A 26,011-nucleotide genomic window follows, 5' to 3' on the forward strand; every position below is an offset into this window, starting at 1 on the left:
AAACTTCTGCAGATGTTGAGGTGCTTTTTTGGGGCTAAGCTCTCAGTGCGAGGCAGGCTGTTGTTGGGTTGTATCTCAGTAAGGACATATGTCCCCCTAAAAACTACAATATCCCAATAAAAGAAAAACAATCTCCCAAACTGATTTAACCACTAGTCTTAACTATGTGTTGTCATACTGTATGTGTATTGGGAATACACTGGTTTTGTTGTTTTCAGCCGTTGTTTGCAGTTAAACACTATAGTTAAACCTAACTACTTTACTACTTTCTTTACTTAGTTTGATTCATATTTATTTTCAGAGCTGTGCTTATCCCGAGAGGACCTTATTTATTGTAAACTGCTGTGGTTGCCTTTTTGTGAGGGCAAATAAATCTGAAGTGAAAATGAGTTGACATTTTCTGTGCTTTATTATTTTCATTAAAAATGTTATTGATGTTTTTTTTGTACAGATTTAAATAAGGAGAAAAAAAAGAAAGATGAGCCTCTAAAATGTCTGACCTTTCAGGTTTCAGGCATGACAACCCGTTCTGTATGTTAATAGGTTTATATTTATTATTACATGTGTGCATTTCTTCATGTCCTCACACACGCACTGACACGTACATTTCCACCATTTCTCCCACTCACCACAGGGTCGTAATCCCAGAGCTGGTTGCCTTTGAGGTGATGGCACTTCAGCATCATGACGGGTCCGTTTAGCTTGGACACGTCGAGACACAAGTCATCCGTCCTGATCTCCTTATTGGCCGTGTAAGAGAACACCTGGATGTGACACAAACAGAGCACAGACCTCAAATCACATCTGCATTTCTTTCTCTTTATATTTGTTGTTAGGAGAATTCTTTCAGTTACTACCAAAAAATGGTTGGGTTGGAACGTATTTTGAAGGTTAAAATCAAGCGCCTCGCCTTCCAGTTTGGCTCTTTCTTTACCACAACGTCTCAAACTCTATTTCACCCCCATTAGAGAACAAGACCTGGAGATACTTGAACTCCTTTACTTGGGGGGCCATCCACTGTTTTCGGACAGAGAACCGGGGTCTCGCACCTCTGAGGTGCCAGGACTGCACATTTAATCCAACTTTAATCACGATTTTGGTTGCCAGGTTGTCGGGCGAACTGTTGAAAAGGATCAGTCTGATGCAAGGATGTATTCTTCAGCCAGAGAATGTAGCACAACAATGAAGGTGGAAGCAGTGTTCCTGTTCATTTGAAAGTGCAATAAAAAGATGTCATCCCTAAAATAATGTATAATTGACATCAATGCGATTAATTGTGATCTATATTGATTATTGTAAATTATTGTGATTATGATCATCATCATCATAATCTTGCAGCCCTACCAACACTCACTGAAACCCAACTGGATGGCTCACGGCAACTGCACAGTTACGCCATAAAGCAGCATTTAAAATGGGCCGAGTTGCCAGTATAGTTTCTGCATTTAGTCACTTTCCCTCCTATGATACCTGGTTGCCTCCCATGCCGTGGCAGTTGAAAATGCCGACTTTCTCATTCTCCTTGCGGGCCATGTTGTCCAGGCACTGGTTGGTCTCCACGTTGCGGATCTGAGCAGGATACACAATAAAAGCCGGATTAAGCAAATGATTATGGTTAAATGAAAACAAAACCTTGTGTCTGCAGGGGTTTTAGCCTAAAGGCAGTGAATCACAGGGGCATCTATGTCCGTCCGTCTTACAGCATTAAGAGTACCTCTAAGGTGAGTTAGTGAGTCAGTGTGAGTGAGTGAGAATACCTCTCCCAGGGAGTAATAGTGTCTGGGGATCTGAGAGTCAGGGTAGACGTTCTCCAAGTACCAACTGAAGGGTTTACATTGAAGCTTCTGCCTCAGAGCCGAGCGAGATGTGATGTCGCCATAGTCCACTTTGGTCACACCTGGACACAAATACACGACATTGACATGAAGGTCGATAACTACAGTGCCAGGCTACATTCAAACCGTCCAGTCTTTGCAAAGAGGCTGCTGAATTAAGTTCTTCCTGTGAGCATTATTCAATGTGTGTCATTGGTAAAGAGGAATAAGGACATACGTGATTTGAAGCACCCAGACAAGGGTTGCAGGTTTTAAGTACGTTCCTTGATCAATCATTGGCAACATTAAGGATGAATGAAAACATTAAACGTTTGCCTGTAGCAAAATACTACTACTACTACTACTACTACTCATTAAAAAAAATGAGCATGTGTACTTAAGTGGGTGTAATACAGCTTGACCACAATCACTCCAGCGGCTGGAAACCAAAGGGCTGTATAAAATAAATATTTTTTAATGTTTGAAGCTTTAAATGCAGTTTCTGAATGAAGTTCTCATCTTTAGAACTAGTTTTGACATCGGCAGAGCAGCCGTCTAAACACGTATTCAGTGTTTGAGTAAGCGGCAAACCTAATCTCTTAGTTTTAGCTTCTATTGACTAGCATAGTGACTTGTGCAGACTATTGGTCTCCTTTGCCAATTAATGCAAGTCTGTGTGCGTTTGTGTGTAGGTGAAAGTCAATAGGCGCTTCTTAGCGTGAAATTACTCACTACCCCCCATCCTGCGCTACTGAGTCACCGCTGCATGATCACGCTTTCCACAGCTTAACGGATAGATCTGACCGGCCGCAGAGATTAAACTCCACGCATGAGCAAATATATGCACACTTGCATACATGTGCAAACACACACACACAAACACACACAAACTCACCAGGGGAGATGATGTAGAAAAAGTTTTTAAATTCATCCATCCAGACTTCGGCCAGGCGTCGGTTGTTTTTGTTGATGATCTGTCCCGTCCCCCCAGGGAACGTGTAGGGTGTGGCCTTTCTGAACACGTGGCCCACGTGGGAGCATGTGACGATCTCCAGCGTCCCGCCGCATTGCCAAATCTGTGAGACACAACAGATGTGGCATTAACACACACAAGCACAGTGCAGTGTGCAGAATAGAAATGATCCACTAACTGGTGAAGGATGTGCCCGACTGTCCGATTGAAAGCGAGCCAGCATGAAGCCTGACAAAAGGCTTGTGTGTTCACTCACTCTGAAAGAGATCTCCAGGTTCTCTCCTCCCCAGATGTCCATGCCTGCGTCATACGTGCCGATCTCCTGGAAATAATCTCTGTCTATGGAGAACAGGCCGCCTGCCATGGTGGGAGTCCTGGAGAGCGACGGACAGCAGGGTGAATTAAGAGCAGGGAGGGTTAGCGGCACTTGAGTCACTGAAGACCTGCTTTCAAAAAGGTCACATGGTATTTAGCGATCCCATCAGAGTTTGATGTTTCGTCACTCCCACCCAATTCTGCTATTTCCTTCTCTGTTTTTAATGGCCTGAAGGCTGTGGCCCCATTTCTCCCCCTCACAGAACATTTTGCTCCACTGTGGATCAGGCTTTTTTTCATTACTGTGGGTTTTTGCACATTTACTGCGTGCACACATGGTAAATAATGAGCAACACAAACACCAGCTTGTTGAACAACAGATGTTTTGAACCATCACAGCCAGTAACCAAAAAGAAAAGTGGTGAACTGCATCAGTATTAATAATATATATGCATGTTTTTCTTTTAACTGTAAACATAGCAAAGCTCTGTAAATTATTCAGCAAACAGTTTAATCAATATTGTTAAAAGACACATCCCTGTTAAACAAAAACATAAATCGCTGACAGGATTCATGAACGTCACATAATTATTAGAGTACGTTTTACTTTCATACTAAGACCTGGCAACACAGTTTTGTTTCTTGGCACAACTGTGAAAAACAACCGCAAACAGGGAAAGATAAGTGTTACATAAGTGATATCCTATCTGTGAATAATAATATAATATAAAGAGGAGGAAGAAGAGATGAATTTGAGCCATGAGAAATGATACAAGGAACATAACTCCACTGAGTCTTAATCTCGTCTTAAACTCCACAGTTGAGTTCTATTTATTCTTGGGTTATTTATTCCTTTTGGGCATGTTGTAACAATTAACTGTTGCAAATCAAATGGCGAAGCACGATTTCTCTGCACACATCAATTGTAAATGCCCATCAGCAACGCTACGACTTGCTATGAAGTTATTTTAAGCAACTGACGGAAAGAATTACTGTGAATGATCATAACGATGCAATTTCGTCCTGTAGGCAAATTATCTTTACACTCGATCCAACATAGAAGGGTAAGGGTCAGCTGCACAACTGGTAAGCATTATATAACGTGCCCAACGATTCTCCAAAAAGAAAAAAGGCAAACCCGGACCACCCACCTGACAGGCAGCGTGCGGTCTCCTTTGCGGCGGTCCATCTCTCTCTGCGGTACGGGGTACCAGCGGAAGTTGAGCTTCCAGTTGAAGCCGCCGTACGTCATGTCGGATCCTGCCATGTACTCAAACGTATCGTCGCTGATCACGTCGATGATGGGGCACACCACCGTTCTCCTTCAGCAAACACAAACGTTCATCAGTCTCCTTCTCTCCACGACCTTGGGGGAGGGGTTCATCAATCACGGCTAAGCGCTGATCTGCAAGGTCCCCAACCCTGAAGATAAAGGGTACCCAACCCTTTTTGCCTCACTGATTGTTCTTCATTTTAGACTATTTTTTGCATTTGATCGCTGGTGGGCGGAACTGCCATGCGCAGCGAGTAGCGGGCAATTGTGTGCGGGTAAAAAAACGCTTGGGAAATATGTCAAGAGGGACGATTGCACGTAATTAGGAGAGAATCCTGTCAATTTTCTACATAAAACATTTTTCAGAAAAGAATTCTTTCTGTAGAGCGGCCAGCTACCAAAGGGCCCGGTGGATGGGGACCCTGATTTAGACAAGGGTCGCTCATCACACCCTCTTAAACCCTGTGCGTGTAGGTGTGTATATACTTGCAGTAAACAAAGAATACTAAATTAAGCATCAAATAAACACAGGCTCCCTGCAGGCTCAACAACAGTTCATTGATTTTGATATTTTACTTAAGCGGGCCATAAGGGTTTATGACAGGTGTGTGTGTTTGTTTGTCTTACTTGTCTTGCTTTATGCGGGCGAGCAGAGGCTCCAGCCACCCTGTTGTGCATTCACAATGAGCATCCAGAAAGGTTATCACCTAGAGACAAAGACAGGCACCATGAGGCAAACCTGTCGGCGTGCACACCATATGGTGAGCAGGTCCATGGGTGTTGGATGTCACATGGGTGCACGCATGCTCTCTCACACACACACACACACACACACACACACACACACACACACACACACACACACACACACACACACACACACACACACACACACACACACACACACACCTGGCCAGTCGAGATGGACGCTCCCTTGAGGCGAGCACGGATAAGTCCAGACCGCTGCTCCATCCTCACCACTCTGACGGGGACTTCCAGCCTTCGGACATACTGCTCCAACGGCCGCTTCAGGAAATCTTAACCATACAAATACAAACACATTAATGCGAAAAAAGAACCCGACAGACACAGGCGCACAAAAATACATACAACAAGAGATGGTTTACAAAGATCTCCAAACTATTCCCCCCAGTAGCAACTGAGATCAAGGGTGACTGAGCGATTTTTGACATTGCGTGTATGAACGCCTGCCGACATCCCGTCTACCTGCAGAGAGCGTCCCAGGCAGCATGCACCACTCCCACATCACACTAACCTGAGGTCCCAGGGGGTGAAATGGTGATGTGTGGTGGCGGATGGGAGGGATTGAGGGTAATAACAGAGTGTAATCCCTGCGGCTGGCGAATTAAATACCTAATCTCCCCCAAACAGGGATTAGCAACATTGACAGAGTGGAGTGGCACACACAGGCCATATATGCTGACTGGCTGTGGGGCATCAGCACAGAGAGCGTAGACTCTCTCACCCTTAAACGGAAATACACACCAAAAATCATACAGTAACGCAAAAAAAGCCTTAAACAAGAAGCACAAGCGGGTGAGGAATAATCTGCATTGTGTGTGTTTACCTCTCTCGCTGGCATCGTCCACCAGGACAATCTCCTCCAGCAGTGTGTGAGGCGATCGGTCGATGACGGAGTGCACCGTTCGCAGCAGTGTGCTCCACGCCTCATTGTGAAATACAATCACCACGCTGGTACGGGGAAGATTATCGGGGTACAACTTGTTCTTGCATCTACAAAGAGAAAACAAAACAATCAGATGTCATTCTAAAAAAAGAACTGCCTATGTAGAATAATTAGACGGATACTTGAAACGAAACTATGTAAACGGAAAGAAACCAAATTCCAAAACAACAAACTCACGTCCAAGAAATGCATTTAAAAACCAACACGTTTGGTTGGACTACGACATGTGTGATAAGTGAGGTTGTAGGCTTTGAACAGAGACAGTGAGAAAATAGGAATAGACATCACAATCCAGATCTGTCTGATTGGGAGCGACTGCAACAGAGAGCTGCAATTTAGTGAGTCCCACAAGAGAGACGTGAACAAGGATCAAGTAGCCCGGGACTTATACATCAACTAAACAGCCTTAGTCAGATCGTCATATGGATCACATGAAGAATCACATCCTTTTCAGCTCCCAAAACAGAAAACTATGGGTGAATAATGAGCGAGCAGTCAAGAGTATATACGATATAAATTTAGACAAATTCAGACAGAAATAGTGGGTTGGCACGGGGAGAGTGATGCTAGTTAGAGTGCCTTGTCGTAGCAGTTTAGTTGTTATTGAGAAACAAACAGAGATGTAAATGTCTGACGGAGGAGAGCAGGCCTGAGTGGAGCCAAGAGAAGACAAGATGCCAAGAGGCAGACATATTTACATTGCCCCCCACAGTTTTCACTGTTATGATAAACCATTATATATAGTATTTAAGATTGTATTATAAACACTTTGGGTATTTGGTATAAAGCAGTTTTAGGGTGACACAATGCACTGCATTGAAGTACAAATATGTCACAACCTTTCAACCTCCCTGAGGGTCAGAAATCTTTCATAATCATCTGACCAGCGGCTTTAAAAGTATGCTCCATTCATTGGAAATAATTCACTAAGTACAGATGGATTGACTTGCACAACAGATGGTAGAAAATCTAGACTAATGCAATTGCAAATGATGACTGTTACTCTCCAAGAAAAAACATTAAGCACGCGGCAGTTTTGCCTGAAAACAAGTTTGAGTCAAGGGAGAAATATGGACACACTTGTGTAGGTCAAGACACACTACGGCCTGTGGTCATACGTGCCTGAAAGCGCTTTGACTTTTAACGGTCTCGCAGTGAAGGTGTTTCTGTCCAAAGACGCTCAGTGAGTTGTTCAAACGGTTTCATCTATTCATGGCAGGAAGGAGAAACTGAAACCAGCTTGCGACTTCCTTCCTCTCACAGATTCAACCGTCAAAAGAAATATGATCTCTTATCATAACTCCCTCCTTCTTTGTCATCAATCCAGAGCCCTGGAAAGCTTCCTCTCTCTGCAGCTGATCCTGACTGAGGGAATGCAACGGAATGAGACAGGAGGTGGAGAACATTAACCAGCCTTTGGAGCGAGTTAAATGACGCACCCTGGGATTCTCAGTCCGCGGTGTGCATGTGTGTTACAGCTCTGCGAGGAAGGGAGGATGCAGACGGTTCGCTGTAAATACAGTGACATCCTTTCAGCTTTTAAAACACGCAAGTTCATTATTTCTCTCTTCTCCTCTCAAACACAAACGGAAGAACTAAGACTTTACACTTTTCAGACTAAAGTCTTCGCTGTGCAGCTGATGGAAAACCGAACCTCCGCGTCCTCCAAAACAACGTGTGATGACACATGATGGCATAAGTGAATCATGTCATGTGATGTGGAATTTAATTAGGAGTGGTTAAGTCCCGTGTACCCAAACAGTTTCTAGAGCAACTTTTGGCAACAGCAAAGCAGCGTAATGGGTGGATTATGGGGATGGGCGGGCAGGATGGTTCGGATTTAACTGCCTCACTCTTGAAACATTAAACTAAGGCCAACACACACACAGGCACACATATTTAAACCTACTACTACACTATGTGCATTCTCATAACAATTCTACAGTTCGAATCTAAAAAGTGGTGGTCATAGAAAGTGTTTTTGTATACCGGTACTGTAGATGTGTAAAACACACACACACACACACGAACACTAATTTACGGTCCTCTTCTGATATTTCTTTTTTGACTCAATGACTGCACCGCTGACAATAAGGAAAATAAACCATCAGCAACCAACAATTTCTATTTCAAAGTTCCAGCTAATGGTGACTTACTTGACAATAATGAATTCGTTCAGTTTCCCTGAACCTGCCCCCCCCCACACACACACACACACACCAAAATAAACACAAACATACGCAATATCTACACATTGCCTTGCTCGATATTGACTCAGTGTTATCTCCTAATTGGAAAAGCTGATAGACTGAGAGAAGGCTGAGTGAAAACACACCTAGTAATCAACTCTCTAAACCCATTTCACGGATCAATGTTCTTTTTCTTTCCCGCCTGTCTAGTGTGCATGTGCCCCTGCCCGTCAGTCGTGTGCCTGTCACTCAGTTTTTCCGTCCACTGCTTAGAAAACCTCCGTTTGTGATCTATGCCTGTTCCACTACTGAAGCCTGCGGCAGAGGCGGCATGTTGGATACCTGTCGGACGACTGAACACAGGCACTGACAGACGCTTAAGTGAGACCAAACTCCTCATTATGGTGAAAAACAGACCTGTGAATAGCACATAGCTGGTATCGCTGTAGCAAAATAAAAAAAGGGGCAGCATGACCTTGTATCATTACTTCTTTAACATGATGCACTTCCTTTTAAAGCAGGACAGGGAGGGACCCGTCTTCGAGGAGAAACACTGGGCAATTGGCCATTAAAGGCAGTGTTATGCGAGTCCTAGTTACATATCTATATTTGTGGAAACTGTTTGTGTGGCGGGAAGTCTTGGTCCTGATGGACCTCAACCTCCTGCCAGATCGAAGGGGCACAAACAGGTTTTGTCCGGGGTGAGAGGGGTCAGCAACGATCTTTCTAGCTCGCTAGATATATATTAGGGCTGTCAATAGATCAAAAAATATGAACTTTAACTTACATTTTTTAATTATTATTATAATTATTATTGCAAAATTGCAATAAATAAAATTGCAAAAGTGGAAAAAAAACCCTTCAAGACCTGGAGGCCGTCCCCTTCCCACCTAGATAATGGCTGGGGAAACATAGGATTAGGAGCAAGTGACAAACCAGGACGGCTGATTAGCTGCAGGAAAGCGGCTCACCCTTCCAGGCGGACGTCAGGCAGAGACCGATTGAGTGCAATCATCTCCGAGGCCATGAGGTTGAACTGGTTGATCTTAAACATGTCCTTCATCTTCTCTTGGTTGTCCTTCGGGATCACCACAGGCTTTCCGCCTTCACCGGGCCCGTCCCGAGGCCGGATCAGGGTATCTGAGGCAGACAAACGCACACACATACGTAGTGTGAGAGTGTGTCTCTATGATCACACGTGTATTTGAGGCAAGATACACTCACCATGTCTCCCTGGTAGTCCTCTCTCTTTCTTGTCGTCACACTTGTTGCACTCGCTGAAGTAGAGTAGAATGAACATGTCCAGCATCACCCACACCAGAGAAGTGGCCAAAACCACCTTACAGTAAGCGAACCTCCGCATCCTGATGAAGAAATTAAAGAGAAGGGAAGGAGAGAAATGTTAAGGCTTTTACTGAAGCCAGGGGAGAAGACGAATCTTCTACAGAAGAGAAGTTCTACAGAAGAGATTGCTCTTTATTTCTCCTCACCCCCCCAAACCTTCATCCCTCCCACGTTTCTACCCTGAAGTATCTTCCCCTGCCTGCATTCGTCTATCCTGCTGTCTGTCCGTCTGACTCTAAGCACTTATCGGTTGCTCACAGTCCAAATGGTTCACTTTACACCTCAAAGTTCCTCATTCAGAAAAAGAAACAGGATAGCTTTGTCGTTTGTAAAAAGTGCAGCTAGGTTTGTGTGCGGCACCACGTTTTGGATAGGATGTGTGTAAAACTTAATCTATGTAAAACTTTAGCTGCTATCAAGAATCAAGCAAATGTGTACAGTAATCTTTTTCAGAGTCCTCGAAGCCAAAATGCAGTCAGACACACACTTGCAGGTAAGCACGCACGCACGCACACACACTCACGCAGACTCACACTCCGTCACAGAGAGAGAGAGGAGATGTGATGGTAATTGCTTTTCTTTGGCAGGCAGTGAGAGACAGACACAGGCACATTAAAATTCTGCTCCTCCAGCACCTTCTCTCCTCTCTTTGGCTGATTCTCTGCCTCAGTGATCCCTCCGGTTGCAGCAGCACAAGCAGAAGGGAGAAAATGAGTTTGGCTACGGGGGATTTCTTTCGTGCACCTGGGAGGGGAAAATAAAAGTGCACCGCTAGCTTAGCTTAGCGTAGCAGCCAAGGAGGATGAAGCCTTTCTAAATTCCTCCTGATAGGATTCGGGGAGCACAAAGTGCCGTCCACAGCAGAAAACGAGTAAACATTTGTCTGTCACTCAAAGTTGATCTTTTTTTAGACTTGCCATGTAGAGAATACTTGTTTGTATATTTGTCTGGGGGAAATATAAGATAATATAGGGAATCATAATGCCATAAGGACCTTAATTTAAATAACGAAAAACTCAGAGTTATTAGTGAGGAGCAGTGATACGTGACTTCTCAGCCGAGAGTGATCTTTGCATCTATCACATGAGTTTTGTAACCCTTCTAGATTTCTGTTGTTGACACAGATAAAATGGTGCATACAAACCACCGGTACAAAAATGCAATGCTCTCATTGCTAACGCCCACAGAAGAAAAAATGAGTTAACTAGCAATTGGTTTTGACGAGGTTAATGCAAATGCATCCAGTCACAGCTGGTTAAACTTGGCACTTAGTTGGCTGCAGACTGAATCCATTTTAAAATTTGACGTTTGGTATCTTAGGATACTTATTATTAGTTAGATACAACACTTGTGTTCATTTTATTCATGCGTGTTCACTTTTTTTCTCCTTTGCTTTTTTCTGTCAGCCACAGTTAAAGATTCATGTGTTTTTAAGGATTCCCACCAGGTTCCCAATACTTTTAGGACTTTTATGGAACATCAAACTTGAAACCACACAAACGTGCTAGTTGTGAAACACGTTCTGGTATTCCCCTGTAAAGTACAAGTTCATTCACAGATCCTCTCCGATATCCTCAAAGAATTTGTCAAATCGCTTGTCCCACTGTTCAGACCATTCCTCTCAGAATTCCTGACATTCCAGCATCAGTCGGAAGCCTTAAATCCAGCGCCTGCTCCGCGGTCTCTTTCCTTTCCTCCTGACCTGACCTCTGAGCAGTAACCGGACACAACATCATAGCAGAAAAGTGGATCCTTTTCACCTTTCCCTGCGGACAGGCAGGGCTGTGGCGCAGATGCCGAAGAACATAGCAGCGCACTTGGTAGGCGATAGACGCAGAATGCGCTCCATCGTGGAAAGGAACACATGCATTCTTTGTCACAAAGCCGTGTCGTATGATAGAGGGACGTCAACCGGTTTCCTCGAAGGCCATTTGGTCACAGTGGAGGTAAAAGAAGTGGACAGCGGACACTTTGAGCAGCAGCAGAGGAGATTCATCGACGTAACACTCTTTCCCCCCATCGCCCTTCTCTCGGCCGTGCCTGTCTCTGTATTTCTAATCAGGCATGGCAGAGGACACCTCAGGTCTGCTCTGTGGCTGCTGCAGCAGCTGTGGGCCCTGCTTCTCCGTGTGCTGCACGAGCGTATGACTGAGCGTCGGTTCATTTTATGTTGGCGGCGGTCTATTTGAAGTCTCTTTTAAACTCCCTATGACATTAAACGGACACACACACACACACCTCAGTCTCTGCTCGTTAATCCCCTTACAGATCGCACTGCCTCCATCTTTCTTCTACATCTCTATCCTGGGCATTTCTCTTCCAGCCACACTACCCCCATTCCCATGTTCGTCTCTTAGTGATGTCGTCTCTTTTCAAGAGCGGTTGCCATCACTACTTCCCTGTGAGAATACACCCCCCCCCCCCCCCCCACTTCACATCCTTCTCTGTGTCTCTCTGTGTTTCCCCTCTTCTCCACTCTTCCCCTCTTCTCCACAGGCCTAATCCCTCTTTAGTTAGAGATTGCACAACCAGAGTTTCTCACAACTACTCATGAAAACTCTGAAGTGAGAGAATCTCTCGCTGCGGTTTTATGACTGGGAGTGGTGGAGCCTCCATTCTGGGGATTTCATGTTTATATGTTTAAAAGAAAATCAAGAGAGAGGGAGGAAGATACTAAATGTGAGAGAAGGATTTATGTGCTGCTAAGTCATGTAATGAACTACTAACAGGTCATTTGCTCAGCGTCTGCGATGCCCATTTCCTACTTAATGAAACCATTAAATCGAGCTACACTATCTGTCATAAACATGTGAGAATCTTCACTGAGGAAACAGAAAACAAGAGACGGTGCTATTATTCAAGTCAATTCAAATAGCTGTCTAGTTGGGTCATGTGGATTTGATCCGGCTCAACCGTTCCCTAGACAACGCAGATGGGAGCACGATTATCAGAACTGTTTCTAATGCTTCCCAATTAGGGCAAAACGGGGAACAGGCTAATATTAGGGAAGTGAAACCGAACAAGGCGGCCTGAAGTCTCCATTGCCCTTTGCGGAGCAGACGCAGGACACGGTCACTCTGGGAGAAAAGACCGGGGTTCATTTTCCGGTCACAACCTTGAGTGCAAAAAACAACTGTTCCCATAGAGGAAGGAGAGCCAGAAGAGGACAGCAGACACAGTACATGAGACTGAGATTATATTCATAAGATGTATTGTGTGCTGCCATATTTCAATGGGTATGTGTAGTAAATATATATACATACATTTAAATATATATTACAGGGTTTGCCACAGTGTGTTACGCAAAGGAGGAACTAACGTAGTAGTAAATGAGTAGTAAATGCACCACCATAACCATAAACTGTTATTTCATGAATGAGGCAATTGTTTAAAACACAGATTAATCACAGGACAAGTCAGGAGCTGCATGGCTTACAACCACGATTAAACAATTATCATGGGAGAAACCTTGTGTTTTATGTGAGTCATTACAGACATTTATAATTACTAATACCCCCTAATTCAAAACATTCACATGCTACATGCTGGATAACATGGCAGACGAAACACTGCAGAAACACACAAGCGTGAAGGGTGACGGCCACAGTTCAGTCCCCAAAGCAGAATGACTGTGTGGAAATCTGACGTATTCTTATCACAAATTATCAAAAGCGGTTAAACATGAGACCGCTGCGAGAGGTCAGTACGAGGTGGCCTCTCTGCAGATGCACTGGACTCTACTTGGTTGCAGTGGGTCTAATAACATGTACATCATACTTGTAGCTGAGGTTTACAGACTATTTTGTCAAAATGCACATATTGAATAATGTATGTTATAATATTTAAGGGATTTCTTATTCAAAATGAATATGTTTTTTTTTTTTTTTAAAGATGCTAATAGATGGTAACGGCATCAAAAGCAAGAGAGGGAGAGGGAGGGGGAGGGAGAAAATTTTTGAAAATGTAGTTTTAAAAAAAGTGAAGGGGACAGCAGAAACTGCGTAAAAGCCCCAGCTGAAAAAGATTATCGATGCAAAGCTTGGCACAGGCGCAAAGTGGAATTAAACCATTCAATCTCAAACCACTCGGGTATTCCGGGCCAGAATCAATATACGTTAATGTCACAGGGGCCGCTCCGTCGGCGGTGGGAGAGAGCGCAGCAGCCTGGCTTTACAGGAGCACAGAACCCCCCGACACACAGGCCGGCACGCAGCAGGAAAACTAACAAAACACAACGGACACAAGAGCCCACTAACCGCAGCACCTCGCATCTTGGACTGCGCGACGCCTTTTAACATCTCTCATCACGCAGTGCAGGATTTAATGACACTGATGGACACACAGTCGAATAAAAAGAGCATTAGATATAACTATTTACAATATCATCACAGACTGTGTGTTATTCGGGTTTAACACACACACACGCACACACACACACTCTCAATGTTGCTACTACCACTGCTACCTGACCAGAAGGCAAGATTTACAAGGCTGCGGCATCACAACTGGATTTCCCTGACGACCGACCACTTCCACACGTCTGCAGAGGCTTTCTGAACATAAGTGAAAATAATGTTGGAGATATTGCGGGTGTACTTTTTAAACAGGAATGTGTTCAATGCATCCATACTATTCTGTGGCTATTTTTTTAAAATGTTCATTTAACGCCACAAAGCCGTGTGAACGGCCACACGTGTGAATAAATATTCAAATATTTTGCTGACAATATGTTTCGGCTCTCGCTCTGCAGCACATAGCTGTGTTTTAAAAAACTTGTTCTATTTCGATTACTTTTGTGCTCCGAGCGTTTTTCACAGCCACACGCTCTCTCGCTCTCTCTCTCTCTCTCTCACTCACTTGCCGTGCTCACACTGCGCACAAGGCTGCTTCATAAATGACCACACGACTCTAATGACCCCATGTTTCCACCCGGAATCTAGAGGGAATTTTTCCAATTAGAAAAACTTGATTGAAGCAACAACTCCAGTAGAACTTTCCCCAGAGCGGTCAAACGCAATGAAAGGTCTCCTAAACTTTAGAGAGCATTCAAACGTATGTATCCACTCACAGAACGCTTCCTGGAGGAAGTGAGGGAATTTGCTTGATTAGCACGGTGCCACAGACACGACTGAAAGCATCACAGACTACAATTAGACCGTTAATCATCACTCTGGATACTATATGACTTAGTAGATATGCAAAGTATGTTGCCGGTGCAATCCCCTACATAATAAGACAACAACCACGGTATACAGGATTCAGAGAGTTTTAGTTATACATAAACAATTGTTAACAATGAGAGCTTCAGCTCATCAACAGGATGTTGTATTTTACTTTTGAAGGATCCACTGCACAGATATCTGCGGTTTTATACTAATTGTAATTTTAGTTTTATTGGCTAATGGCGTTGATAAACTCCTACCTGTCCAAGTGACTGTGGGAGCCTCTGGTCAGATGTGCAGGTTGCTCCACCAGCACAGGGGGGGCGGGGCGAGAGCGATCCCACAGTCCTCTGCCCGTCACTCAAACATGCTCCTTGAACAAGAGAGAAACAGACACGGAATAAAAACGTTGTTTCGTTACGTATAAGAGCAGAGCGCATGCTGAGGAGTTCAGCAAAAACAAATCGTGGTGTCTTGAATCAAAGAATAAGAAAGGAAGAGAGTATTGATTTGGGACTTTTTGCAAACCTTTTTTGAAGAGAGTGATTGTCTTATCAATCACACCTCTAGGGCACAGAACCACAAAGCAACCACAGGAAGACCCGTAACAGGCTGTCACTCAGACTTAAACACATATCCTGTCGGTGAACGCACAACAATGACATGTGCATGAGTCACAAAGTCAGCGGGCATGTTTCCAGTTACACCACCACTTCCTGACATTGGTGGAAATGTAGCATTTCTTTTAGTCTAGTCTGAATGCAAGACTCTGGAAAAAACATCAATCATTTACAAACTGTTGGCCGGGCTTTGTATCTCTTTGAGTTGTGTTATAAATCCACATTATCCTTCCTCCTTCCACACCCGCCCAAAGGTCAAACACCACCAGAGACTCTGCGCCAGCTGTGTGGCAGGATAAAACTAGAGAGAAGAGGGGGGGATGCAGGGCTAGAGGGATAGAAGGATGGACAACCGACGGATTCCAGAACTGCTCATCTCACCGGATTAATCTGCTATTTTTAAAAAATCCGCAGAGAATGAAGATGAGGGTGAATATGACTCAATGTGGGCGTATGCATGTGTTTGTGTCCTTCAATCTGGTCCTTGGCCTACTTCAAAGCCCAGTCATCATTGGTAGCCCACTGGTACAGTCACATAGTGTGTTTGTGCGTATTAAAAGTTTATATTACAGGAAGAACCACACCATCTCTTCCTGCTAGCCGACACACTGCTGGTGTTAGTGAGTGGCTGTGCTGCACCTCTCGGTAAGTTGTTCCACCTCTGCTTCCCTTCTTGTCTCCCTTTCCCTCACTCAGTCTTACATCACAAAACTGCCTCTCTTTCCATCCCTTTTAAATCTCCCATAGTCTTATACACACCTCCACAAAGTAAGAACGGAATGCAATCCATCCTGCAAATTGGAAGCAGGACAAGTGAGGGCCTCTATAAATACTTTGCAGGATCCCCTGACAATCACAAAATACATCTAGAGACCCACACATGCAAAACCAAACACTGCAGCACAGAAAGCCACTTCCCTATTTCGCTCTCGGCCCTGCAAGCCACTTTCTCTCTTCCTCCTGCCGGTCTCTTGCCGTAGTCATTGACAACAAACAGAGCAACCGTGAACAGAAAGAGACGGACAATGAAACACAATGAGACAATACCCGTCTTGATTGCAAGCATGACAAGAAAATGTGTATTTTCAAATATGGACGAGAGGTGTTTGTGTGATGTAATGGGCCATTTCTCCAGCAGTGCAGCAACGTGGGGAGGTCCTCCAACACATGCAGCTGCCTCAGCTTTTCCTCCCCCTGGGTATTAACCGTTCGCTTATTAAATGTAAACCCTGACCTCAGTCCCTTCAACAAACACAACAAGTAGATGCGATATACTGCTGCTGTAAGACATACACAAAAACAAACGTGCTGGCTCACCCCTAGCAGCACGCCGACGTGCCGGCCTCGGTGGTTGGGCGAACAGAGACCGTTAGTCAGATTTGTTACACACAGCAAGTGAGCAGAGATGGACCTGTCCAAACAGTGAGACGCGCTAGTGGAAAATGACCACATTTGAGGCCGGCAGAGCACTGACACGAGCGCCCAGGGAGCCGAGGCACTACGTAGCAGGTTATGTGGTCGTCACCCTTTTCACCCACGTTCTGTGTACCAACACACCGATTCAATCCGTTGGACTTTGTGCCTCTACTGACTTTATTAAAGGAAAAAAAAATTGACCAGATGTGAGGGCTCTACATTCATTTGCAGCTGTGAACTTGATTTTATTCATTAAGTCAGGATACGGTTAAAATGTGAATAAAGGTTACAAAATCTCATAAATAAAAAAGTAAAAATAAATAAAAAAATGTGTCTGCATGTCTACACTTACAATTAAGACCCTCGAAGAGCTCCATGTTTTACATATTGCTAAAGACATTACTAGGACTGCGTTCTGCATCATTTGGTAGATGAAAAAGTCGGGCGGGCATCGCAAATTCTCTGCGTCTCAGATTGCATGTTGCATTCATTCATTTAGTCCAGCAGCGAGCAGCTGAGAACCAACCCAGAGAATGCAGGAGAAAAGCCAGATAGCTTTGACGTCATCATCCCACCCTTCCCTCGCCTCTATCTCCTTCCTACACTCCCAGTTATTAATCCACAAAGGCCTGCCTTTTCTCCCACGCAGACGTCTTTCCATCCCGTCTGCGGTGACGTGATTCTGGCTGTAAATCCCAAAAGACCAGTGGCTGACGCAGCATATGAAACGCAGAGGTGAGGGGGAGCTCATGGGTGGAGTAATGTTGAACTCCTTGCAAGCAAGCACAGGTTCTGTTTCAGCCAGCAGAAATCACTTAACACACACACACACGTCATTAGCTTAATGCACGCCTGCACCCACATAACACCCTGCAAACTAAAGCCCCCCGAGGCTTCAAAGAAGGACTGGTGCCAAAACCAGGTTGAGGAGCTCTGAAACAACCTTTGTTCTACACAATTTAGAAGGTAATGTGGCCAGAGCTAAAACTAAGCGACAGTTAAATCAGTCATCCAAGCTGAGCGTGAACACAACAACCAGCCGGCATTTAACCTCAAACGTTCCACACTCTGCACAGAGGGCCGCAGAAACTGGGTGAGATTGCAGAGTGTGCTACTTGCATGAAGAGCACGACGTGCTTGTGTGAGTGTGCGTGTGTTTGGTTTCCAGCCAGGGCTTTTCCACGTGTTACGCGACTCCGTTTGAAGCGTATGTTGCAACAGAGGGAGACCAAAGATGACATCTTTGGTCTCAGCAACAACAAACAGTGCTGTGCTAATCCTGTGCCAACTGCGCCTCCTTCCAGTCCTCCCTTCAACCTCCTGCACGGCCAAACAACCGCGTGTCTCCGGCGCTGTGGGAAAGGAAGAAGCCGAGGGCCGGCAGCACCCAGACACCCAATGCGTGATATATAGGCACGAGAGGAAAGGCAGCGAAAGGGGACAATAACAGTTTCACAGGGAACTCAGGCCATAGGTCACCGTTTTGGGACAGCTTTTCAGGGGAAGCCAGGGGAGCAAAAACAGGAATGCCAAGAATAGAAACAGCAGAAAATAGGTTAGAAGCAACTGGCTAAAGCCCCTTGGACACGCCATCATGTCTCACACGACAGCCTGTTTTGCTTTCCATGACAAAGACGTAATGGGACTTTCTAGTCGTATGTACTCACAGAGGGAGGCTGGGTGAGCACAGGAGAAAGAAAAAGGAGACTGAGGGACAGACCAAAAAGAACGTACGAAAGGAGTCTCACAGAGGGATTAGCTTCCTGTTTACAGAGAGTACAGTAACAGAGCAGCAGGTGGTGGCGGCACAAACCAGACACACACAGAACAGACTTAGCCCAAAAGTTTCCCCTCTATCTTGGTGCATCTAGAGCCTTGGGATTTATCATGAGGTCCGTCTCCCCGGCGTTCCCTCCACGTAAGTGGATAAAACCAATCAATACTATCATGACATCCATCCGACGGTAAATCTCTTCCTTTATGAGAGGAGGTGTGTAAGTGTGTGTGTGTCGAGCCACATTCCTCATATCACGCCACACTCTGAGACCATCCACATTTTAGCGGTTCACTCAAATGCAAAGGGTTGGATTTAAATCTCTCTCTTAAGCGCACAGTGCTCAAATATTATGTTTCACTACGAAACACACACAGTGCAGAGCTAAAGACGGTCTGACTAAAGAGCCGCGTGCTCGAACGCTGCCGGCAATATTCTCAATCCAAGAGAGCAGCATGCCGTCCCCTCCTCCTCTGGTGTAGTGGCATATTGTGGGATTAACACATTTTCTCTCCAACAGAAGCTGGTATTTAGTTGGATGAGTCGCACACTGCATTGAACTTTACTTTCTGTGTGGGACTAAACAAAAAAACTGGGTAAATATTTTTGAATGAATCACTGCTTCGGTATCAGTTAAATAAAGCGATATTATTGAAGCAGACATCAAACAGTGCTCGTTGGCAGCATGAATTCATTCATTCATAAACTTCCTGTTCTTTTTCGCACTCTATCCTCATTAACTTTCTATTCTTCTATTATACTGATGGCCCAACTATAAGTAGGCCATCTAGCTTCATTAAGACGTCATAATCATTTCAAACTTCTATCACTGTGGCTGTAGACCATTCAAATAAGGCCGGCTCCACACACACTTTTAGGCATTATATTTTGAATATATTTGGCTAAGCACAAACAAAGAAAAATGGCTACAGTGACCAAAATAGCTAGCACCTTGTTTCAGGGCACGTGGAAACCTCAATCAAGTCAAAGTAGAGCAGCACTCTACTTTGCGTTTGTGTAAATCATGTTTTTAGCCCGGCGCGTCCCCCTACTGTAAGTACACAGGCAGCATCCTGCTGCTCTCTCTAAAGAGCTGCAGCCACACTGACCCACATCCCGGCCTGTAGCAGCTTACACTGAAGCACATACGACGCACACGCACACACTCCTAAGATACATGAGCGCAGTGTGCGCGTCGTCCCCGACGTTGGTGGCTCGTGGAAATGCACTTTCCGCACACACGCCGTCGCTCACACACTCGGGAGAACACAATGGGCCCAGTGTTGTGCGGCCAATCAGCCGTGAGTTGATATGGGTATTGGAGCGATTAGGCCGGAGCAACTCCGCTCAAAGGCCCCTCCGACAAACAAACACGCACATGCAAACAGACACTCAAAACGTAGCGGCTTGGTAGGAGATAAGCGCTCAGAGACGGAGGGCGTATACGCGAGACCCGGAGGCGAGTGCTGTGCCCCGGTCAGGGTGAGCCCGGGGCGGGTTGCTCGCCGTGTCCCACGACTAATGACAGAGCGGCGCTCTGCGCTCCCTGCCCTCCGCCGGCGCTCTTCTGTCTCGCTCCACTGTCACGTTTGCAACATTTAATGATCCACGCGACCTTTCGAGTGTAGTCACGCCGTAGACCGGCTAGTCACACTTCTGGTTCCTTATTTCCGTGGAGGGAATTGACACCATTGTATCTATATGGATTCACGGTGAAGTGAAAGCTACATGAACTCGCAAACTGCTTCAGTTTTAGGAGGGCGAAAACGGTCAGTAAACAATCAGTATCTCTAGTCAAAAAACAATAGATCTGGTTTTATTATTTCACTGGTGGGGAGAAGGATTGAGGAAAAACCACCTGTCTGACCAGACTTTAATAGTGTTAAATCAAACTCCCATCCTAGTGGTTAAAAAGGCAAATGTTGCAGAAGCTATGTCCACAGCTAAAAGGTTTATGGTATCCTTAGTCCTTTTTTTTGGACTGGATATGACCAAAGGGTTGCATACAAAAAGACTGTAAAAGTATTTTCCCTATAATTAGGCTTTTCATCAACCTCTTAAAAAGGTTGATATTCCTATATAGTGTACCGGTACTAGAAAGGTACCACGGTACCTTTATGTTGAAAACAATACAGTTCTGAAAAATGTTAGGAGCGGTACTTTAAAAAAGCACACAATCGCACTCAGTGTTGCGCTCCCGGGCAGGCTGCCTGCACGCATTGACTGCAGGGCGGCGCAGCTCTCACACATGCAACAGGCAGCCGTCACTCACAGCGAGTTATCAGGGGAGACGTGTCCTCATGTAGCAGACATGGAAAGCCCATCAACACACACAGACCCGTCTGTAAAACCTGCTTCAAATCCACCCAGGCAAAGGGAGGGAACACTTCAAATATGGCCAAGCACCTTTCAGACAGACACCCCGAACCTTTCAGAGAGTTCAAAGAACGACAGGTTAGCAAATGTGATTATAAACATAATGTCGTTCTTTTTTTCTTTTCTTTCATTTTTCAATTTTGTAACTTTTTTTTTTTTGTCAGCTTATGCTGTCCATATTTTTTATATGTTAAAAATGAATTGCAAGAATTGATGACTAATTTCTCTGGCAGGTGTTACTGTGGAACCCAGTTAAGCTCATAACACACAAATCCAGATCATCCACCGACCATCTGTTATCAATAGGTGTAAATAATAATAAAACCCAGGTAAATAACCATTTTCAACCATATGTGGATCATCGGTTTCTGATAAAAGTCCATCTTGATTTTTAACAGTGCATTGCTCTAAGTATTAAAGCCCTCCACGTGAACACACTGTGTGAACCGATTAATAGCTTTCCTCCAGGTACAAACAGGAGGAAAGCAATCAGACCGGAGTAGTAAATCTCGATTAATCCTTGCTGGGCTTGCTTGATTTAGCAGCTCTGCGGTTACGGTACAAACAGTTACCAGAATTGCCTCACAGCAAAAAAGTTCTGGGTCTGAACTGTCTGAGCAGTGGGGAAAGCTAGTGGTGTAACTATTACTGGAGATCGTTACACGTCGTTAGAAGTTAGTAAAATACATGATGAAGACATTGGCACCCATGCTTTTCTAGTTGGCAATCTCTAATAATGGTACATTGTCAACAGTCAATCCGTGTTTAAATTGTCAGCAGAACAAAGGTCCATTTCAGCCTTATTATGATTATTATTATTCTGGCTCTGTTCGGGGAAAATGACTATTGAACGAAGGACAATTTTAAAGTTATAATGATCTGTTCAAATGTAATCTCATAAAATGTAGTGTTGAAACTTTCATAAATCCCATTTTCAAATAACTTTATAATCAATGTTAAAGATGATTATGGTCAATGGTTGGTTCTCAGTTTCAAGCCTTTCTTATTTCCTTAACTTCTGAGCAGTGTCGATTACATTAACAAAAAGTTAAAAAATATCATTCAGAATTCAGGAGTTTACAGTCTTCGGAGGGGCTAAAAAATATTTCTGGGATTCTGGCAAAATAAATAAACTAGTGACATGCATGCTGTAGTTGGTAGTAACAGTTAGTCCTGCCCTTGAACAGGCACCAGCTTCAGATCTGGACTTCAAACCTGTGCATGAAGTTCGCCTGCTGCTCCTAAACAGTAAGGTCGGGCACATCGAGAGGACAAATATCCCAATTGAGATCGATAATATGCAACTTCGCTATGCACACACAAGAAATACTCTTCCTTTAACTGACAACATGAAGTACTATTCTTGCTTCTCTAACAGTCAGCAGAAATTTGATATCTTCCACTTCCTCCAATGGCGGGGTCTGAAAGGGGTGGTGGTTGGGGGGGGGGGCAGTCCCGTTGCCATGGAAACTACGTATTTTCCTGTTGGGTCATATCGAGTGGAACAGATGCTGTGAGCAACATAAAGAGGCCTGATCAGTGCACCCTGACAAAGAAGGGAATTGTTGGAGCTAAGCTGAAAACGGTGTATACGGTTACTCAATCCTACACGACTGAGCAGTTGCGGTCCTTTTTATTTTACTCTGTTCGGGTGTTCAAGGTCCCGCTTTGTACCGTCCAAGAACGGCATCTCTTTATAAAGTCAACAAGTCAACCATGTAATAGGATGACAAGGAGTCCCAAGTCAAAGACAACAAGTCAATTGCAATACCAAAATATCCGAGGAAGATGCCATTAAAATACTAAATCTACAGAATAGTATTAGCTGCTCGCCAGTTGAAGCCTGGCCCATTTTCACACCCAAGCACACCTGGCCGGGGTCGGAACAAAATGGATTTAGATTATGCCCGGAAGACCTCATTATCAATAATAAAATTCAGATAATCCCTTTATCTGGAGCAGCAGCTCTTATTTGTATTGGAAGGAGGTAGTTAATAGTGATCTCACCCTGATCGGGCAATATTTCAGTCTTTTACTATGCTTAGTGTCTACGTATAACCTCCATTCAACAATGGAGGGGCCTGCCAAGCAACGTGAGTACAGAAACAGTTTGCCATTTTCTCGCCAGAGGAGAACCAATGCAGAAGTAAACCACTGCTGAGTACTGGGCTAAATCCTATTTCCTTATCATTAAGGCAGCAGAAACACTGAGTCCATCCAGCTGAGACACACCGTGTGACAGGCTCTGAATCATCTGCAGAGGCCCTTTGCAGTCTGCACGCTCTGCGCCATAGCTTAGGCTTGCTGCTCATCACGGCTTTAAAGTATTTCAGTTTCCAGCCTGGCTGTTTGTAAGTCAAAGTACAGTACAAAGGGAGGACGTACCTCAATGAATGACAGAACAGCAAAGATCTCACTGCACATAAACACACAGACCACCGATCAATACCAACGGACAATGCATACACCTGCACTGAACACACGGCTACGGGTTCATGCCTATTTGTTGGCCTTTGGTTGGGAGCTGGCAAGGCTCGTTGGTGGACCTGGCTGACCCTCTTCAGCGCAACTTTATCTCTTAATTTGACCGGCTGAAAAAGCCAGAGGACACACGTGCATGGCACTTACACACACAAACAAACACACGCACAACTGAAATTGCCTGCCAGCAAACCCTCGAGGACCGAGAGGCAGAACAGCTAAATGCTGTTGATGGCTATCTCGCTCGCTTTTCTCATCCCTCTCCCTTCTCTCACTTTGTCTGAAGTTGAACCAATTCGGTCTCTGCTATCTGATCAAGCTAAACTAGCTATCAACATCCGGAGTGTGGAGTTTGCGGAAGGCGCGCACTAAATCAAGCCTGCCAGTTTCTAGTTGAAAAGGCAATTTCTTCCTCTTAAAGACTGGGTAAGCGTGCAGCACATTCTCCATCACCATTACAATTTAAACAATGATGAATGGTGACGGCAGAAATAAATCATAGAGTTTGACAAAAGACCTTCATCGCTTTCTCAAATGCTCTAATCCCACAGTTTCTGTCACCCCAACCATCTCTGATGAATGCTGAAAAACACCAGCAAAATACCTTTAAACAACATCCATGTACACAAGAAATAGCTAATATCTATTAATTATAACAAGAGGCAAATCAGATTTTTTTCTGCACTGCCACATTGCTCAAACCAAATGAGGAAACGTGAAAATAAATCTGTCTGATGCTGCGATCAGACACACACCATTATTAAAAGCAAAACCGAGGAAACAAAACTGAGTAATCAGACATCCTACAGCTGATGTTTGTTTGACGTCTTCATGTGAGAAGGGGATTTCATTAGAAGACAACTGAACAAGTGTCGCTATGCTATTTCCTGTCTCTGTGACAATATGCAGACCAATTCATTTAACGTTTCAAGATCACTGATTTTTAGATCTGTTTGCATTTTGGTCTACAAGTATCGCTTTTATCCATGATCAATCAATCTGACAATCATTTTTTTTGTCAAATGGATACTTTGTGTGGTGCAGAAAATGACTGACAATGGTGCAAATCACTCATTAAAAACTGGAATAAGAGTTTGCCCATGTTGCAGGATAAATGAACTAAACGACAAACTAGTCCTCCATGGTCAAACAATTAATCCAGCCAACAAATGTTTCGGCGTTGTTAGATAAAAACCCAAACCAGGTCTCAGCGGCTATGCGGGCAGAGGCTTGATGTTTCACTGTCTATTCATGTAAGCAATGACAGCCAAGGTGACAGACGTTTTTGGGGACAGGCGAGCTGGTATAGGAGCTCCTCTTGCATGCCGTGTGTCGATGGTGTGTGCATGCACGTGTCTACTTATGCGTATGTGTGTGTTTGCATGCGTGTCTGATCCGGCGATAGTCTGGAAGGAGGAACAATGGCATTCCTGTGCTCGGAGCTCCAGGTGGCGGGTGGAAACCCAATCCCAAAGCAAGCCCCGCTGGCACACAGAGCGCCGGGATCGCCGCATGCTGCTGCCTCCCTCCGGAGACGTGGGCCAGAATGGAGCAGTTTTTTCCGGAGGGGCTCGGGACAATAAATGCACCACAGCTAGCCTCTATGACAAGCATATCCACGCACAAATACCAATGCAAACATACAAAGTGGACATCGAGGACTTTCACCGCCGCACCTGTCACGTTGAACTTCAACGGTTAACAAATGGTTGCAAAACGCTCAGAAATCAAAAAACATCTTGCCTCTTATTTGTGTTATTAACAATGTTTTGTACACATTAAACAAATAGCATTCCAAAGCTTAGTATTATCATGATTATTACCAATCCAATAGTACATGAGCCTTCTATATGAGCAGTAACCAAAGTACTCAAACATTTGTATTTTTTTACATTTGTTAGACTGAGAGCCAAGGTAATTTGGCCACTGTCAGAAAACTTGCTTCTAACTAAATCCATGTCCTAAATATTGTCCCAAACCCCAAAAAAAATCAAATCTTCACTCGCCAGTATCAGGAGAGTAGGATCCATATACAACAGCAGGCACATCTGCTGAGGCCTGAACACACAGTCAACACACACACACACACACACACACACACACACACACACACACACACACACACACACACACACAAGGCAGGAAACACATGCCTACTGCACGGCCTTGAAATGAGGAACATGAATCATTTCCTTTGAATGCTGGACAGTCATGCGTTACCCCACTGAGGGCAAGTTTAGCCATACGGCTCTGAGGCAAGCTCCTGAATGTCAACATCAACCAAAATGAGAACTTGCAATTACATGTAGTGCAGAATTCAAGGCTTAAACCCTCTTATTTTCGCAGAATGTTGACCTCAGAGTCAGTGCTCCTTTCACATAGCGGAGCTGTACATACAGTATTCTCATGTGCAGGCAGCATGGGATCAATTCTACAGGTAGCACAAAGCTATAACAGCTTCCCTGCAGCTACACACACACACACACACACGTTAAATAATACATGCTCCTCTTTTCCCTCCCTTTAAAGAACATGATGGATTCATTTAATTGAGTCCCTGACAATC

The 26,011-nt window shown here is 44.5% G+C and overlaps 1 protein-coding gene across 2 annotated transcripts in view; it reads right to left on the reverse strand.

The window, feature by feature from the left end:
* Positions 1–26,011, reverse strand: part of galnt1 (UDP-N-acetyl-alpha-D-galactosamine:polypeptide N-acetylgalactosaminyltransferase 1) — a 29,800-nt gene that overhangs the window by 2,255 nt on the left and 1,534 nt on the right. Inside the window, exons 2-13 of one of the 2 annotated variants that reach the window (XM_040165994.2) lie at positions 15,039–15,151; positions 9,497–9,636; positions 9,244–9,412; positions 5,964–6,130; positions 5,285–5,412; positions 5,003–5,082; positions 4,254–4,424; positions 3,044–3,161; positions 2,710–2,890; positions 1,758–1,897; positions 1,471–1,569; positions 630–764 (exon numbers count right to left, since the gene is read on the reverse strand). In XM_040165994.2, the coding sequence (XP_040021928.1) occupies positions 630–764; positions 1,471–1,569; positions 1,758–1,897; positions 2,710–2,890; positions 3,044–3,161; positions 4,254–4,424; positions 5,003–5,082; positions 5,285–5,412; positions 5,964–6,130; positions 9,244–9,412; positions 9,497–9,635 (1,527 nt within the window). In that variant the 5' untranslated portion in view covers position 9,636; positions 15,039–15,151. The remainder of the gene's footprint in view (positions 1–629; positions 765–1,470; positions 1,570–1,757; positions 1,898–2,709; positions 2,891–3,043; positions 3,162–4,253; positions 4,425–5,002; positions 5,083–5,284; positions 5,413–5,963; positions 6,131–9,243; positions 9,413–9,496; positions 9,637–15,038; positions 15,152–26,011) is intronic. The other variant, XM_078095081.1, reaches the window with a different exon arrangement.

Source organism: Gasterosteus aculeatus, chromosome 20 (genome assembly GCF_964276395.1).
Source record: "Gasterosteus aculeatus chromosome 20, fGasAcu3.hap1.1, whole genome shotgun sequence".
Classification (NCBI taxonomy): Eukaryota; Metazoa; Chordata; class Actinopteri; order Perciformes; family Gasterosteidae; genus Gasterosteus; species Gasterosteus aculeatus.